The 17,385-nt window shown below is 39.6% G+C and overlaps 2 protein-coding genes across 2 annotated transcripts; one reads left to right on the top strand and one right to left on the bottom strand.

Moving 5' to 3' along the window:
• Positions 1-552: 552 nt before the first annotated feature.
• LOC124267346 (cytochrome P450 2U1-like) lies at positions 553-6,285 on the bottom strand. Its single transcript, XM_046702259.1, has 3 exons — positions 6,243-6,285; positions 3,941-4,381; positions 553-786 (listed from the first exon to the last, which is right to left on the bottom strand). Exons 1-3 carry the CDS (start codon positions 6,283-6,285, stop codon positions 608-610), a joined length of 663 nt encoding a protein of 220 aa, XP_046558215.1. The 3' UTR covers positions 553-607.
• A 3,840-nt stretch (positions 6,286-10,125) lies between these two features.
• LOC124267345 (cytochrome P450 2J6-like) lies at positions 10,126-13,791 on the top strand (the record flags this gene model as incomplete). The annotated part of the gene is made up of 4 exons (XM_046702258.1): positions 10,126-10,228; positions 12,202-12,726; positions 13,008-13,447; positions 13,697-13,791. Coding segments are annotated over exons 1-4 (1,163 nt in total), but the record flags the coding sequence as incomplete, so codon positions are not given.
• Positions 13,792-17,385: the final 3,594 nt, after the last annotated feature.

The raw sequence follows: 17,385 nt of genomic DNA, 5'->3' as shown, positions 1-17,385 counted from the left end.
TAGAATACAACAAGATCTGTTTCCTATTCGCCACGCCGCACAACTTCGAAGTCGGTCAGTGTATTATTACGCGGTCAAACAAGGTATTTACAAGTGAAAAGGTACAATGCCAGTTAGTTAAAATGGTATTGTTATTGCTTCTGATATTTGTTTCTGTTTGATACTGTTATTGATTATACTTATTAAAGCAGTTTCAAACCTCATAACGAATTTGTTGTTATATTTTAAAGATCGAATACTTTGAGAACTATTTCTTCAAGGGTTGGGATACATGTGTAAAAGAAAAATCGCTGTGTATACAAACATCGCTGCAATACGTACGTTCTTGAACCGAATGGCATTACAACATTTTACAGGTATTAAAACACACTAAACAATGATCATCTACAAGTGGGTGGAAAACGTATGTGTATACTTCAAATTGCGAAATTATAAGAATTGAATGTCAGTTTGTGTGTTTGCACTGAAAAAATGAACGATGTCAAAGCGGTGTTCAAACTCGTGTGAACGAGCGAGTTTACGAGTTTATCTTAACACGATCTGGGTCCTCCATCTCTTATCTTAATCTCTCTCTCTCTCATCCTTCTCTCTCATTAACTTAAAACGATTACATCCTAGGAATGGCTTTCACGAGGAATGGTTTTGGAGAATACGTTAAGCCTATGATTGCATCCAAGGAAGGCATCTGGCCATCCACTGGTACGAACTTGAACCTCTGGATCATGGTGGTCAGGAAGAGGAACAACTCCATCCGGGCCATCGACTCACCCAGACAAACCCTTCGACCTGAAACATTTAAAATCTTTGCGTTTCAACTAATACATGTAATACATCCATACCTTTCAGGAAAAGGGGTTGAAGTACTTTAGAAAGACAATCTGAAAGGATTATACTGAAACATTAATGATAACACGACGAACTTCTTTGAGTGGTATTTTAGAAGCTGGGAACATTGAACAATCTTTATGGATAACAACTTCTTTATTTCGTGAGTGTGACGTTTCGATACAGATTCTTGTATCGTTGGCAAGCAGGAATGGAACATAAAGACAGGTAGGTGTGTGTGTGTGTGTGTGTGTGCGTGCGTGCGTGCCTGCGTGCGTGTGTGTGTGTGTGTCTATACTGATTGTAAGAAAGAGAAGAACGAGGAGTATCTGACTTTAATGAGCAGAAGGGTGTATAGCTCATTTCACAGAAACAGTTCTTTCAGCTGTGACAAGAAGACCGTTTATCTACATCCTCATGTTGTTTGAAGCGCCATGCATGTTGGTTTGCCTAGGTGCATGATGTCACCTGTCTTAGGTTCTTGCGGCAGGGTACGCAGTTTCTGATGGCGTATACCACAGTCACTGTTTTGCTGTGGTTTCAAAAACGCATTGGACAGCAGTATTAACAGTCTGCATTCATAATAGCAGTAGTGAATCCAGCATCAAGAATAACCATCCTGGAAGGCAACAGACTTTTCTTCTTGTGATCATCTCAACATTCAGCTGGTCATCGTCTTGAACGAATGGGTAACAAACTAGTAACTGTGAATATTAACCTGGGGACATAATAAAAAAGTGATAAAATAACATGCCATTATATGTTAAAGAATAGATTTTCTTGAACTAATGTATGTAGCATCATACATAACTGTTGTATAGACAGGGCGTACAACTAAACAGAAATTATGAATGAACATATTTATAAAACATACCTTAAGAGACGAATGTGAGGTATATCCGCCAGGAATATTTGTTAGGGCGGACAAGGTCGCGGCTAAACATTCGTTAACCAAAACCAAGGCAACTTCAGTGGAAGACGAGTTTCGTTTTAAAACAGTATTTCACGAAAATTAATAATTTCCTCAAAGGTGTCTGTGGCATGACACTGGAGTGAGTGAGTGAGTGAGTTCAGGTTTATAGTCACATCAGCAATATTTCAGCCATATTTCATCATAAATACATGACAAATATAAAAATCCTGTCAACGAAGGACAGTGAAACAACTAGAATATCAGTTATGAATATAAAACTAGTATGCATATCTTAAAGATATAAACTACAAAAGACAATACAATATAAAAACCGGCTATGGATTGCCGACAACTGAAGGTAGATCACTATACTAGGGACCATGGGGACTTACAGTACATTTGCTTCCTTCATGGACCCTAGCTGGATTTACACCATCCCTTCAGCTTTCAGCAATTTAGGCCGATCTAGCCATAAATAAAAGAACACATATTCTGCGATAAAAAACGTGGTAAGATTAAATATACTTAGAATGTTTTGGGACTTACGTATCCTCTCAGGAGGACAATGTGACATGGAAGATTTCTGGAAGGAAGAATTGACAGATCGTGTATTTTAAAGATATTCAAAAATGTGTAACGAGTTTTCAACAGTTAACACATATAATTAAAGATGATTTGTGAAAGTGAACATTAAAGCACTAAATAAATTCTTGAAGTGTTCAACTACAGTTACCGCCAGATGAAACAAAGACCTTGGAGTATAATGGCTGTTGAATATATCTGTTAACAGCTAAACATACCTGAATAACGTTTGCTTTCACACTGACGTCTTTGGGGCCTGGCTAGGTATGCTTAAAGGTCATAAACCCATCACGAGTTCCGCTGGGACAGGCATCCTTCTAAATTAACCGATAAACCTTTGCAGATGGTGTTGACATTGACAATTCTGACGTTTCTGCTTAAGTTAGAAAGGACATACACGTTTTAAACAGTGCACGAACAACTTGCAGTTTCATGGGCAAGGGTAAATTGGTTGTTATTACTTTGCTCACATCTGTGCATGTGAGTTTTAAGGTAGCATTCAAAAGAACGTTCCTCTGTACAGTTTGCAGCAATATTATTTCATTCAATTTTGAGGTAATTAATAATTTGTATAATATGAATCTCTGATACCCGAGAAAACAACAAAGCGCCCATAAAAAACATCCTTCCTTCACATACAATTGATATTCAATGAGTAATAAATTGCTACTTACCTTAACGTTATTCTGCTTGAAGTCAATAGTCTTCCTCAAAGTAGGCCGTGGAAATTCGAGTTTGGCATCCAAAAAGACTTGAGCACACTTTTTTCACATACAGTTACCCGATCATTTACTTTCAAGCCCTAAACATGCATCTGAAATTCATCAGAAGTTCATGTATTCCGTTTCTATATAATGTTGATCAATATAACCAAAAAGAACCGTGATACGTAACGTAGATTTTAAGCTTTCGAATGTTACATTGTTCTTCACATGGATCTAACAGAAACATACATATGTAAACTATGCATTCACTAGCATGCTTGTATCAACAACAGACTGCCTGAGTGCTTCCACGGTTTGATGTACCTCAGTAATGCTGCTGCAGAAATAGAGTGGTACTGTTCAGTTATGTCATTAGGTTCAAACTACCACCAATTTTAGTCAAAGTCAAAATTGTTGCCATGGAAACGCCAAAAAATATTATTTAGAAATCCAAAACTACCAAAAGACCGAAAGGAGCATTAACACCCATTTCAGTCAAAGTCAATGTTGTTTCCATGGAAAGAAAAAAAAAAGAAGTTTATTCAGATATCCAAAACTACTAAAGGGCACCAGTTCACCACCAGATCTATCTAAATTTATATGCCAAGTTGAATAAAGAAATATTTAACGGTTTTTACGTTCTACTGTGTGAAAACTCGAATTTTATTTGGTTTTAAGTCGCGTATAATGTAATTGGTTATTTATTATTTATTTAGTCAGGATAGATTAATTTTGTTCGAAATTCAACTACAGTAAAGAGCTATTCTTTTTGCTTATCGGTGTATATTATTGGAAATTTTTAAAATAAAACAACGTAAAGTTCAAGATATTTTAATTATTTATATATTTACTATCATTTTCATTATAAATAAATATTACATTTGGGGGCTGTGTCTTTCCCGGCGACTATACTCACCTAGAGAGAACGGAATGAACTCTTCTTTCTTTACAATCTTGCCAGTGTCGTCAAGGAAACGGTCAGGCCGGAAGTTGTCTGGGTCACCCCAAACATCCGGGTCTTGTAGGACTGAATCAAGCATCACTATGACTGGGACACCTTTGGGGAACGTGTATCCCCTGAACTGGACATCGTGGGGAACTGTATGAGGGAGTGATGTGGGGACGATATCAGCTCGTCTCAACACTTCCATAATGGTTGCCTCCACGTAGGGCACGTTGATCTTGTCTTTCATGGAGGGCAATCTGCTCTGGCCAATGTTTTCTTTGATCTCCTGAAAACACTTTTCCTGTACATCCGGGTTATGCAGTAAATAGACCAGTGTCCAAAGTATGATAGTGGCTGTGGTTACTGTTCCGGCTCCAAAGAGGTCTACAATAACACTGACCAAGTTCTCCACTGAAACAGAACATCAACCTCAATATAGATCTCCTTCACTGACGTGTGAGTGAGTTAATGTTTACAGTCACATTGTCACTTCATCCATATCGTGATTTAAACAGGTCATACTGAAATAGTTTATAATGTTATATTATAAAATCTGTCGCCGAAGACGGTAAAACAACTACAATATCACAGTTAGAAATATAAAACTAGAGGATTAAAAGCACAATCATAGGCTGGATTGGATCTAAGGGAACGCAATTTAGAAATATTATGTAAGGATAACTTAATTCGACGTTGTTTAAAAGACAAATAATCAGCATCCACATATAAACTCTGAATGGGTGAAGTTCTGAAGGCTCCAAGGCAGAGCCTGAGGCCTTGGTGATCAATGGGATTTAGTATTTTTAAATTGCTTTTACAAGCTCCACCATAAGTGATTTAGCCATAATCAAGTTGAGAACATATAAGGCCGGGTGGGACAACTTAGGAATGGCCAGCGAGTCCTAACTTGACGCATAGAAGGAAGCGAGCTACAAAGACATTATTTATATCATTGAAAAGATCTCGAGGAGATGAACCCAAAAAGTTCATGTGCCAGTGCGCTCACGTGTTCATATGCTCACAAATTGGCTCTGAAAATGCATTTCTGCAGACATTTCTGGCAGAATTTATTTTTTCCGCAGAAATTTCTGGCAGAATTTTTTTTTACCGCAGAAATTTCTGGCAGAATTTTTTATTTCACTACCAGAATTATCTTAATTGAAAAATATTAGACACCATCTTTGGATAATTCAGTATGGACTTTCTTCAAATGATGTTGTTTTCTCTTGTAAACAACTTCAAGTGGGAGGGGAAATGGTTCCCAGAAGTAGATCGCCGCACAAATCTTACAAGGCATGTTTTAACATATTATCAAGACGAAATGAAAATAAAAATAATTTGATTATTTCTTTATACATCGTTTATTCACACTCTGTATTACATGAGTTTCATTGGGCTAAGTTGCATTCATTTCATCTCTCACATGAGTGCCGTTGTCCCTTTGGTATGGTTTATGTATCTCTATTGTTTGTATAGTCACTCGAACTGTACAATGGAACACTGCATTGTATATGGCAGATGTGTACTCTAGAAACCACAATGAAGCTATTTTTCAAACAGTCTTACAATAATCGAATCAGGATTAGGTGTCTTCCCCTTAAGACGACATTTGGTATTACAGTGTTAATGTTTCGCCGAGGTAGACTCATGTTGTTTTAATGGATTAGTGAGGTGGGTTATACTATAAACTGAACTGCATAACGAAATCGGTGTTCATTTTCATGATATCAACTCGCATTGTAATATGAACATGATTTCAGCTCACTGCTTATTAATTGACATTGATTTATTTAAAAAAATGACTGATTGACATTGATTCACTACTACTGATTGCCTTTGACACTGATTTTAATTCACTAATTATTTGTTGATATTTACTCACTAATTATTATGGGTATATTTCCTGCTTATCCGCGCAATCCAATGCATTACTTTCGAAATGGCAAATCAGCAGTTAGAGTACAAGTTCATTCCAACCTCACGTGGAGGAAGGTATCTCTGTATAGATGGATACATGTTTAGAGTGAGTCACAAACGCAATGCTGCATCGCGGATATCATGGATGTGCCTAGATAAGAACTGCACTTAAACTATATATTTCTACAGTTGAATAATGACATTCAAATGTATATAAATTATTTGTTATCGATAAAATGGTCACGGATAAAATGTCATATGTATTTTAAGGTGTAAATAATGGTTCGAGGGAGTATTTCATTTATTTACCGGTTAACAATTTAGAATCATCCATGTACTTAAAATCACACAGAACCTCCGTTGTTCTCCAGAGACAGTCGACTTGAAAATCCTTGCATGCTCCACTGATTTGTTGTTTCAAACATCACAGTTGTCGTCTTCCCGGAATGAACTAACAGAACGAATCTTCCATAGGTAGTAGGCAAGTGGTGAGTGTTCAGGTCAAGGGTTCTGATTACAATATTATTATGTTGTGAATTGAGACAGGGATGCATGTATATACATATTGTATAAAACTTGAAATGTTTCACTTCTTCAAATCCTGCATTATGTTGTGAAAAGTTTGTGTAATAACGTAATGCGGGTAGAAAACATGTGTTCTAGACAGTAGTAATAAACTATCCCAACAAATACCATCCTGTGTAAATACTCGTAATGACTCATTATTTGGGAGAGTGTGTATTTGACCGTCCTTTCACCTGTATCAGATAATTTATGAGACACCTGCGTGTGGGCCACTTCTTGTTTATTTTAGGTAATTAGCAATCAGTGTGATCAACTGATCTGGATCTGATCTTGTTGGGCTTGGGGTATTTGCATCAGAATGACAATAACTGATTCATGATCAGGAAACTAAAACTATATACACTTCTGTTATTACCCCCAAGACCGGTTTGAGGAATTTCAACAATTCATATCATCATGACACTAGACAATACATTATATGTTTTGGTTCAGTTCTGTGTTACATATATTCGATACACTATGTTTCAGGTGTACAAGGTCGGTTAAAGTAGCTTGTATATATATACATATTATACAACAACGTTATGAACAGCAATTATGATTGTATGTTTCATTGGCATTCTAGCATGCGGCTTCTTAATCATTTTGTTAATAGCAACTTCTTGTTCATTGCATAAAGCAACGTGTGACGAGCGCTGCGAATGTAGTACCTTTCAATAGTATACATCATTCTTCCACGACAAGAAATATTAAAATCATTCACAAAAAGTGATACATCAATTGAAGCATTTAAAACATTTGGCAAATTGTTGATAAATAAAACGACAACAAAATACTGCCTTATGGGATACCCTGGTCCTAATTATAATGATCAGACTTTCCAGACGTCCAGATGTCATAAAATATATATTTAGAAGCGTCTCCAAACATGAGTCCGGTAAGTGCTTCAGGAGTTCTTAAAGGATGTTATCAGCTCCTTTAGCTGTATCGTGAGCCTGGTCAAGAGCAATACGGAGTCCATGAATCAAAAATATTTTTTTGTAATCTTCTCCATTATCTGAATTGAAAATAATATATTCGTGATAATTTTTAAATTGAGGTACATAATCAGATGAAGAAGAATGTTTGGCCAGTGTTTATTTGCAATATTTGTTCTATTAGTTAATAATTGATTCCCATTTTTCAGATGGTGAATGCGGGGCGGTGGGGTAGCCTAATGGTTAACGTGTTGGCTCGTTACGCCGAAGACCCGGGTCCGAATCCCCACATGGGCACAATGTGTGAAGCCTATTTCTGTGAAGCCTATTTCTGGTGTCCCCCGCCATGATATTGCTGGAATATTGCTAAAAGCGGTGTAATACTAAACTCACTCACTCACTCACTTAAAAGGCCAATACAACAACGTTGTATAATGATCTCCTCAAATCTGGACTGACAACCCAAGTAGGTATAACCAATAGTTGATTTAATTTCATGCAGTTTATTGACAACTACTTGGGTATCCCACTTCTTTTGCAGCAACTGCGATTTTAAGTGGCTGTATCCTCAAAGGGGGTTAAAGTATCGTACAATTATTGTCCTCCTGTGAGGGTACGTAAGTCCCAAAACTTTCAAAGTCAATTTAGCCTTAAGCGTAAAACCAAAACTCAGTCAGTCAGTCAGTCAGATGGTGATGGTGAATGCTAGATCAAGAGCCCTCACCTTTGATTTTCTGGATCAACTTCCATACCTTAGAAATTGGTGTACGTGCATTGATTTTTGATACATAGTTTCGCCAAGATTGACGTTTATTTTGTTTAAAGTCCGCCATGATTGGGCGTTTAAAATTTTATATTTGTTCAAATTATGGATCACAGGGTGGGGTGGATATAATTCTCAGCCTTTTCCGTGCCTTGAGAGACTGTTTGCAGTCAACATTAAACCATGGTTTGCGTACAAGAGAAATTGTAGAAGACTTTGGGATACACTCCTCAGATATGTTATTCTGTTCATCAGAACAGCATTTTATAGCATCAGGAATGTTAATGAAAAATTCAGGTTCAAGTTTGTCAGTGCAGAGATTTTCATTAAATCCAGTTGGCCTTTTTATAGTTCCATCTTGTCGATGGAGAAACATCAGCTTGATTCACGGCTTTTAGTATTGTTGGGAAATAGTCACTTCCAGAGAGGTCGTCGTGGACTGACCATTCAGATTTTATCAATAGGTTGGCGTCAGTAATTGACAAATCAAGAGCTGAATAAGTTCCTGTGCCAGGATGTAAATACGTATTTGAACCATCATTATAAATGCAAAAATCATTATTCTTTATGAAATCCTCCAGAATTTTGCCTTAAGCGTTTGTAGTTGCAGCACCCCAGAGTGGATTGTGCCCGTTTAAATCACCCATGATTATACACGTGTTAGGAAATTCATCATACAGAGCTTGAAGTTCCACGAGCTGAACAGTTGATAAAGTCGGAATGTACAAACAGTACAACTTAACTGCAACATGCAAAATAAGTCGTACAGCAACAGCTTGAGATTTGTTTTAAGTGTAATAGAGCTGCGGGAGTACATGATTCCTTCCGAAAATAATGATATGCATTAAATTGACGTAAGTCAAAACGACCCGTAGCAGAATGCTGACGGTCTAAAATCTTGGACTCACAGATGTAAATCATTCAAATTTGTCCTGAGTCCTCTTCAATTCCATTGTACTGGAGGTGAAGAAGTTGTCTCTTCAGGGTAACAGGAGATCGACCCCTCGCCTTCCTCGAGGGTGACAAGCTATGTGTCCCACCATGGTTTTGGCTTCAAGTGATCTAAACTTGTTGAAGAGTTGGACCTGGTTATTAGCCCCTTTGGGGTTTCTACCACTTTGATTCTTTTTATTTGTTTCAGGTCTAGATTTGAATTTGCTTTCTTCAGTTTGTTTCTCGTTTATGTCAGCTTAACAGTTTGGAACTGAATTGGTCTGAGATAAAGACGAGTCATGATTGCAAGATGCTTTGAATGATTGTGAACTGGATGTCTGTTATGTAGGTTTCGGCAGATATCAAGCTGCAGGCGGAAGAGTTTGCCCACGTGTACTCTGTCTGGCAACCTACTGATTTACATGGAATAGACCCGGGAGGCGGAGTTGACATTTAGCAGAAGTGGCTGCAGCATAAGACGGGCCAGGATTTTCATGAGCCAGGACGAATTTATTTGCCTCTGAAAAGGTTATACTTAACCCGAGAGTTTTCAATGTTTCAATGTAGAACATTGATGAAGATGAAGGATGACTTCCAGAGCGGTCTACACAGGCTGACGGATTATTAGAGGTTTCTGTCTTCACATTTCTCACCACATCGGTGGCAGGCAGCTGGGTTATGGCATGATTTGGAGCCATGGCCGTATCTTTGGTAATCGTAACACCTAAGGGGATTAGGAATATAGGCATCTACCCTTAGGTGACAATAACCAGAGTGAGTCTGGGCGTGATGGAAGACAGAAAGTAAACAAGTATGTGTTGCTTTTTAGAGTTTCATTTTCTCTTTCAAAATTGAAACGTTTCACAGCGTGGGAGTGTCCTGTGAGTAGTGACCTTGACAAGAACATTAGCCTGTGATTTTGCTGAAAGCAGGATTTGAGATATTATTTCTTGTATTCAATAAGGAGAGATCCCGATCGTTGTTTTTTTAATTACTTTTATATCGTAAGACAAATCTTCTATACCCTTTGCAATGGCAAAATGGTTCAATTTCAGGGGGCTGTTGGTGTTGGTGGACAATATGACGGTCCTGGCGACATGTTGTTACGCGGGCTCGACCACTACGTGGACGGTCATCAGTGCTGTTGGCGGCGTTGCATCGCTGTCTAAGACGTCCTATCGTTCGTACGCTGCAATTGAAGTCATTAGCAATGACTCGAGCACGTTGATCAGCGTCTAGACGTCCAATGGCTTGTTGTTGATCTCTCGTTAACCTAGCCATAGCTGTTGTGTTCGACTGAACGATTGCCATTCAAGCTGGCAATTTATGGCTGAATGCATGCATGATGCACGTGCATCTCAATTTTAATGTTGTGTTTGTGCAAACGTTTCCCTTTCCACAAACAAAAATATTTCAAACCTCAATCTCAAACAATACTTAATTGGGCAATACAGGCTATACGACCACGACTCATGTTTTCCTCAAACTTGACTTCCAGTGTATTTTTTAAAAAAGTAGGTTCAAATACGCCATTGATACTTAAATGTTATTTCCAATATTACGACGTTTCCAATATTAGTCACGATATGGCTGAAATATTGCCGATGTGGCTTTAAATTTTAACTCACTCACTCACTCTGTGGATCTCCAACAGACAATACCAAGGATACCTGGAGGGTATACCCAATCCTACTAGCATAGGACTTTAGGAAAGAAAACAAATCAATAATTTGTGCATTCGTCAAAAATTGATTAAAGGATACATTTCAAAATTCCAAATATGTGCACCTCCTAGGTAACGGGTAAGTGCTTGGTAACGCTAGCTCTTACCCTGTGTGGACTCAGGGCAGAATGTGTCCACAGCACCCCATTGCTGGTCGTGAGAGTATGACCACCCGGTCCCGTTAGTCGCCTCATACAACAAGCATGGGTTGGTTACTGAAGATCAATTCTAACCCGGGTCTTTACGGGTTCTCTACGTTGAAGCAGACGTGCCATCAACGCGGTATTAAACTATCTTTGGAGTATGTTACAAAACATTATTCAAATGAGTCCAACCCTGCATGCAAATGTGTGTTTAATCCGCTATATGACGATCTGTATGTTACAAAATCCTCACTTATTCCACCTCCCCGAATACGCATAAAATCATTCATTACTGCTGCTAACATTGAGCTGGAAAATATATCTCCTTTCCGCATGATTTCTTCTCCTCCTTGGCAATTAGTAAGGCCACAAGTCGACCTTACATTGGCCACGTTTAAAAATCAGAAACAAACGAATTACAGTTTTTACAAGTATTATCAGCCCTCATCAAATCTGTGACGCCACTTTTTATACTATACAGTGATTTTACACTTGCCATTACATGTTACATCCGGGATCTAATGCAAAAGAAGTGGGACACCGAAGTAGGTATAAATGCAATAAACCCAACTATAGGCTGGGTTGTCTTCTTAGGCTGTCTGTCAAAAATTGCTAACGGCTGAAGAGATGGTGTGAATCCAACTTGGGTCCATGCAGGAAGCAAATGTACTGTAAGTCCCCATGGTCCCTGGTATGGTGATCTACCTTCGGCTGTTGGCAATCTATAGCCCGTTTTTATTTTGTATCGTCTTCTATAATTATACTGTTTTAGGCTTTTATTACTAGTTTTAACTTATTAATATCTGTGATAGCCTAGTTGTTTCACTGGCCTTCGTTGACACGTGCTTATAATGTAAATTTAATTATTAAAAATCTTGATTTAGTCATGATATGGCTGAAAATATTGCCGATGTGACATAAAATATTAACTCACACACGATATACCCATGACTATAAATTATAAGGTAGGATCCTTCGTGATGAAAGAATCACGGTCCAGCATGTCCAGCATAATTGTATTTATTATTCCATCACAAGGGATCTTTTTTAAGAAGGTTAATTCTCAGTTGATTATTGCTTTCTTTTGAACTAAGATTGTTGGTAGTTGTATCTACAAAGGGGGGTAAAGAATTGTAAAATTATTGTTCTCCCGATACATTCAAAGCAAATCACCACTTTCTTATCTCGAAGAAAATATGTTATGGGTTTTTTCAGTTGGTATTTGTGAGCTGAAGTACTTCCTTTTACAGGTATAACTGGAACCTCTGGAGAACTCTGGCGCGAGCAAAGACGATTCGCCCTTAACACTCTCAGGGAGTTCGGAGCAGGCAGGAATACCATGGAGGACAAAATACACGAGGAAATCTCACAGTTTATCGAGGCCTTCGAGACAGACCGGGGACAAGGCTTCGACTGCACACATCTGGTGCACAACGCAGTGTCGAATGTCATCTGCTCTATTATTTTCAGCAAACGATTTGAATATACTGACCCGCTTTTTATTACATTTTTAAAAACCATGGACGAAGCTTTGGCAAATATGGGCTCGGCTGGAGTAGTGAATGTGCTTCCTATTGTGCGCTTTCTGCCAGGAGATCTATTCAAATTTAAGAAGACAATGCAGAATGTCAAGAAAGTCGAATCACTGTTAATAGACCCTATGACAGAGCAACACGTGAAGAATCACGACGATGACAATGTGGACGACTTCATCCACGCCTACATCAAGGAAATGAGACTTCGCAAAGCGAAAGAAGAGGACACGACCTTAGACTGTAAGCATACTGAACCAAGTTAAGTAGTTGTATGTAATAGATTTTCTAACTCCATTTTGCCTTTCGTTTGGCCATGGGACGACAAACAACTATGGTCATAAGGAAGTGCAAGTGGTGATGCACTTTCAAAACTTTCATTATTATCATATCAACATTGATTGACTCCGATATATCTCCCAATTTTGTGTTCAATCGTAAATTACATTGAAGTTCAACAACTTTTTTAAGAGTATATTTCAAATGAAATACAAATAAAAGGCATTCCTCGTACTTTGTTTCAGTGGAGAACCTGAAAAAGGCTATCGCAGACCTCTTTGTGGCCGGAACAGAAACAACAGCTACTACAATACGATGGACCATGGTCTACTTACTCCGCTACCCGGAAATACAGGAAAAGTGTTTTCAGGAGATCAAAGAAAACATTGGCCAGAGTAGACGTCCCTCCATGAAGGACAAGATCAACCTGCCCTACGTGGAGGCAACCATTTTGGAAGTCTTGAGACAAGCTGATATCGCCCCTACAGCTCTCCCACACACCGTTCCCCACGATGTCCAGTTCAGGGGCTACACGTTCCCAAAAGGTGTCTTGGTCATATTGATGCTTGATTCCGTCCTACAAGACCCGGATGTGGGTGACCCAGACAACTTTCGACCTGACCGTTTCCTTGACGACAATGGCAAGATAGTAAAGAAAGATGAGTTTATTCCATTCTCTCTCTGGGTGAGTTCAACACATTTTAATGTATCAATGAATTAAGACTTACTGTTTCCAATACTTTAATATACACATCGAGCTATGCCGGATACCATGCCATACGCCTTGATATCACTGTCAATGTCAACTGTCCCAATGATGCAATATCAACGAAATGTAAAATTTACCTAACGTCGATCTCGTAAGAGTAGGTCTTGTATTTCCTGACACATTTCAATGCAGGAGATTTAAACCTAAACGTTTGAAATGTTTCAGGTCGAAGAGTGTGTCTGGGCGAGCCATGGCCCGGATGGAGTTGTTCCTCTTCCTGACCACCATGATCCAGAGGTTCAAGTTTGTCCCGGTGGATGGTCAGATGCCTTCTTCGAATGGAATCATCGGCTTAAGCCATTCTCCAAGACCATTCATCATGAAAGCCATTTCCAGAGTTTAATCATTTTATGTGAGTGAGTGGGTAGCAACTATCCAGCAAGATATTGAGGGTGTTTAACTATAAATGATCCTGAGATTTTTCCGTAGTTATTGATCTTGTATTGTCATCAGTCATGTCCTAGCTACATTATAAGTGGTAGCATTATGCTGAAGGGTATACAGGGTGTTATGCGTCCTTTCCTTAGGTTTTTTAGAAAAAAACTAACATGGATCGGTGGATAAACTTCCTGCGCTAACCTGGTATCTCCTCTATCACTCTTTCCAAAAGTTGTCTTTTTGGTTCCAGTCCTAGGTTTGGGAATTCCCAGGAAAATGTTTAGAAAAATCCAAGTAAACACATTTTTCTATTAGAGATATGGGATGCGATAGGAATATACATTTGCCAAACACAATGTCACCAAAATGACACCTTTCGAAAAAGAGATAGAGGAGATACGAGGTTTGCGCGGGAAGACGTCTGCCATGTAAACCTGCCTTAGTTTGGCAATGGGGAAATACATTTGCTATTGCTTGGTAGTGGCTGCTCCTTTCCAGCTAGCTTCCGGATGATACATGAATCTTTCTTCGGGCATATACAATTGTCTGCATATCTATTGCAGAGGAATATGTATCGTAGGCACCAGGCGAAACAATCTTGGTCGTACAGGTTCTCTTTTAATTGCAATGCAGTAGGGAATCTCGATTTCTTTCTAGAACCTCTAGTGGGGACAATCTGCCGGGGGTCCTGTTGTAGGAATGTATTTGTTTTTCCAGAGAATACATTTCTTGCTGATAACACAGTGGTCTATGGCGCCACACTTGCAAGCAGAGTTGTCTGGTTTGGATAGGGTAGGTAGTTCCGATATAGCAGCAGAGGGCAGTCGGTGCATTGGCTTTATCTGCCCTTTGTTTCTCGGCGGTTGGCGAGAACGATTCGGGAGTTTGCCTGTGCAAGGTCGGAATTGGTTTGGTGGGTATATGTAGACAAAATCTACCGCAGCAAATAGAGTTCGAGAATCTGTCTAGGAATCTGGTATCGCTCGTAGAATGTGTGTCCCTATTGCTCTAGGATTTGTTTCTCTTTGTCGGAAAGGAATAGATTGGGAAACCCAACTAGCAGGGTCTCGAAGACCTCTGCCTAGTTGGAAGTTGTCTCTGTGTGTGTGTGTGTCTCTGTTTGTGTCTCGGTGTCTGTTTTGGAGCTGTCCCGGCTTCGCATATATCTGGCTTGCGATATATGTTTCTCTTCTTCTTCGCCTTCCGAAGAGACATATTGCCAGATCAGATCTTGGCATAGGCTTCTCGCGATAGCTTGTTTCCTGGCATTGTTGTATCGGTTTGTTCTATATCCATACACCTGTATATCTCTAATTTGGGTGCACTTCGATCGGGGGTATGTGTGTGAAGTGGGGGCGAGTTGTAGGTGGGTAGCTTTCTAGTCCGTTTGGAGACTCCTAGAGGCAGGAGGTGCACCTCCACTGGGTTTCCCCATTACTATACTACTCCAAAACACAGAACACAAAATGTAGTCCAACACACAGAAATGTAGTCGAAACCGAGTGGGCTCGTACTGTCCTTGCGTAAGCTACTTTTTTGTCTTCTGTTGCCATATGCTGTATGTTGCCGTATGCTGTATGTTGCCGTATGTTGTTGTATTTTCTGTATACGGAGAAAGGAGGACCTAAAGTAGTCGAAAAGGGCCTCCACAGACTTTTCCCCATTGCCTTATTATTGGGTGCACCTCCGCAGGGTGTTTTCCCCATTGCTATACTACTCATGGTAATTTGTTCGAGTTCACATGACCCATTCAGAGATGGACATTCTTACATGAGGTCATATAATGATCTAAATAATGACGCACATACCAACCTGCACATTGGTGCCAGAGCGAAAGAAGGTTTTTGTCTAGTAATGTTACTGAAAGCCCAGTTCGCCGTTCCGGTCCCTTGATCTAAGAAACCATATGACTTATGAAAGTGAAATAGTTGTTTCCCCTACTGTTGGTACTTTTTTTTTAGCCGCCTCAGCAGTTAAAGTGAGAACAATATTTATGGCAGCTGCTCAATACTCTTGCATGACCTCAAAATGCATAAGCATTTTGCGTGTAAACATCTCGGAAATCGTCAGAATGGGGGAAAAAGTGATTGTGCTGACGACGACATTTCTTTTATGTATATAATTTTGATTTTGCTATGTCTTTTGTGATTCAATATTATAAATGCTCTGGTATTGGAAATATTTTCTCCTAAGACAGATCATCTGTAGTTTGATGAATCTATATGATCCCGGGAAGACTTCGGTATTGGTACACCAATGGCATGACGCCAGGAAGGGGGCAAGTGCCCTGTTGTCCAAATATGATAAAAATGTTCAAAAGTGTATCAAAACAACTGTTGGGTAAATGCCCCAGGAGCTGATAGTGGATACTGTTGGCTCCTGTTGCTGTATCATGAGTGAGTGAGTTAAGTGTTACGCCACACTCAGCAATATTCCAGCAATATATATGTCATGAGTGAGTGAGTGAGTTTTTACGCCACTGTTAGCAATATGACAGCAATATCACGGCGGGGACACCAGAAATGGACTTTACACATTGTAACCACGTGGGGAATCAGGCCGGGTCTTCGGCGTAACGAGCGAACACTTTAACCACAATGCTACACACACACACACACACACACACACACACACACACACACGAAGATAATAAGAGATACAAGCATTCAAACAGACAAACGTGTGAATGTATTTAGCATCCCCAGAATTATAATGAGCGTGTTGGTTGATGTTTGATGGGGTCAAATCGACAGGTTTTGTCAACAAGTGAAGAAGCAGGTATAAAAATCGGGTGTGAGGTTGTTTGTGTTGATGTGGAGTCATCCCATAGATATCTTCCTTACCTTGTCAGCTTACTGAAGGGGAGTAACCTTTGGTCATGTGTACAAGGCGTATGACTTCGGATCAGAAGGTCCGTGGTTCGAATCCCAGCACGGTACATTGGCGCCCAACGAAGGACTGAGCACATTCATATTAAATCAGAGCTAAATAAGTGTCAGTACCCTGCTATTTGGCCCAGGACATGCCTTCTGTTGAGGCACGACACTCTTAATTTTTATGGCCGCTGCACTGACATTGTCGATAACCTTGCTCTGTGGAGATGTTGAAAGCAACCCAGCTACCTGGGGACGGTATTTTCAAGTAACACCAGCGGCAGAGTACAAACCAGACTGTCAGCGAGGAACGTTACACGTCATTGTTTGACAGGTGACCGTGAACAGGCAGATCAGGGTATATATTAGAAATGGCCGATATCTCGAAAACGTTGAAGACAATGGTGAGATATTGGCTATGAACTTGAAAATTTGTTTGTCAAAGATTACGATGACAAACTTAAGAGTAAAAGCCACTAACGGGGTCGGGTTGGTCAGGCTTGCTGACTTGGTTGACACGTGTCATCGGTTCCCAATTGCGCAGATCTATGCTCATGCTGTTGATCACTGGATTGTCTGGTCCAGACTCGATTGTTACGGGCA

The sequence above is a fragment of the Haliotis rubra genome, unplaced genomic scaffold (genome assembly GCF_003918875.1).
Source record: "Haliotis rubra isolate DU_JTF1 unplaced genomic scaffold, ASM391887v1 Scf1304, whole genome shotgun sequence".
NCBI lineage: Eukaryota > Metazoa > Mollusca > Gastropoda > Lepetellida > Haliotidae > Haliotis > Haliotis rubra.
Note: the sequence above shows the minus strand (reverse complement) of the source record. Positions and strands in the feature narration are given on the sequence as shown.

Bases quoted from the DNA above. Each gene is read 5' to 3' on its own strand.
- LOC124267346 (XM_046702259.1), bottom strand. From the start codon at position 6,285: ATGCAAGGATTTTCAAGTCGACTGTCTCTGGAGAACAACGGAG. The intron at 4,382-6,242 runs GTTCTGTGTGAT...GTTCTGTTTCAG, and splicing joins GTCTCTGGAGAACAACGGAG to TGGAGAACTTGGTCAGTGTT. The intron at 787-3,940 runs GTGAGTATAGTC...TAAATGTTTCAG, and splicing joins GTTCATTCCGTTCTCTCTAG to GTCGAAGGGTTTGTCTGGGT.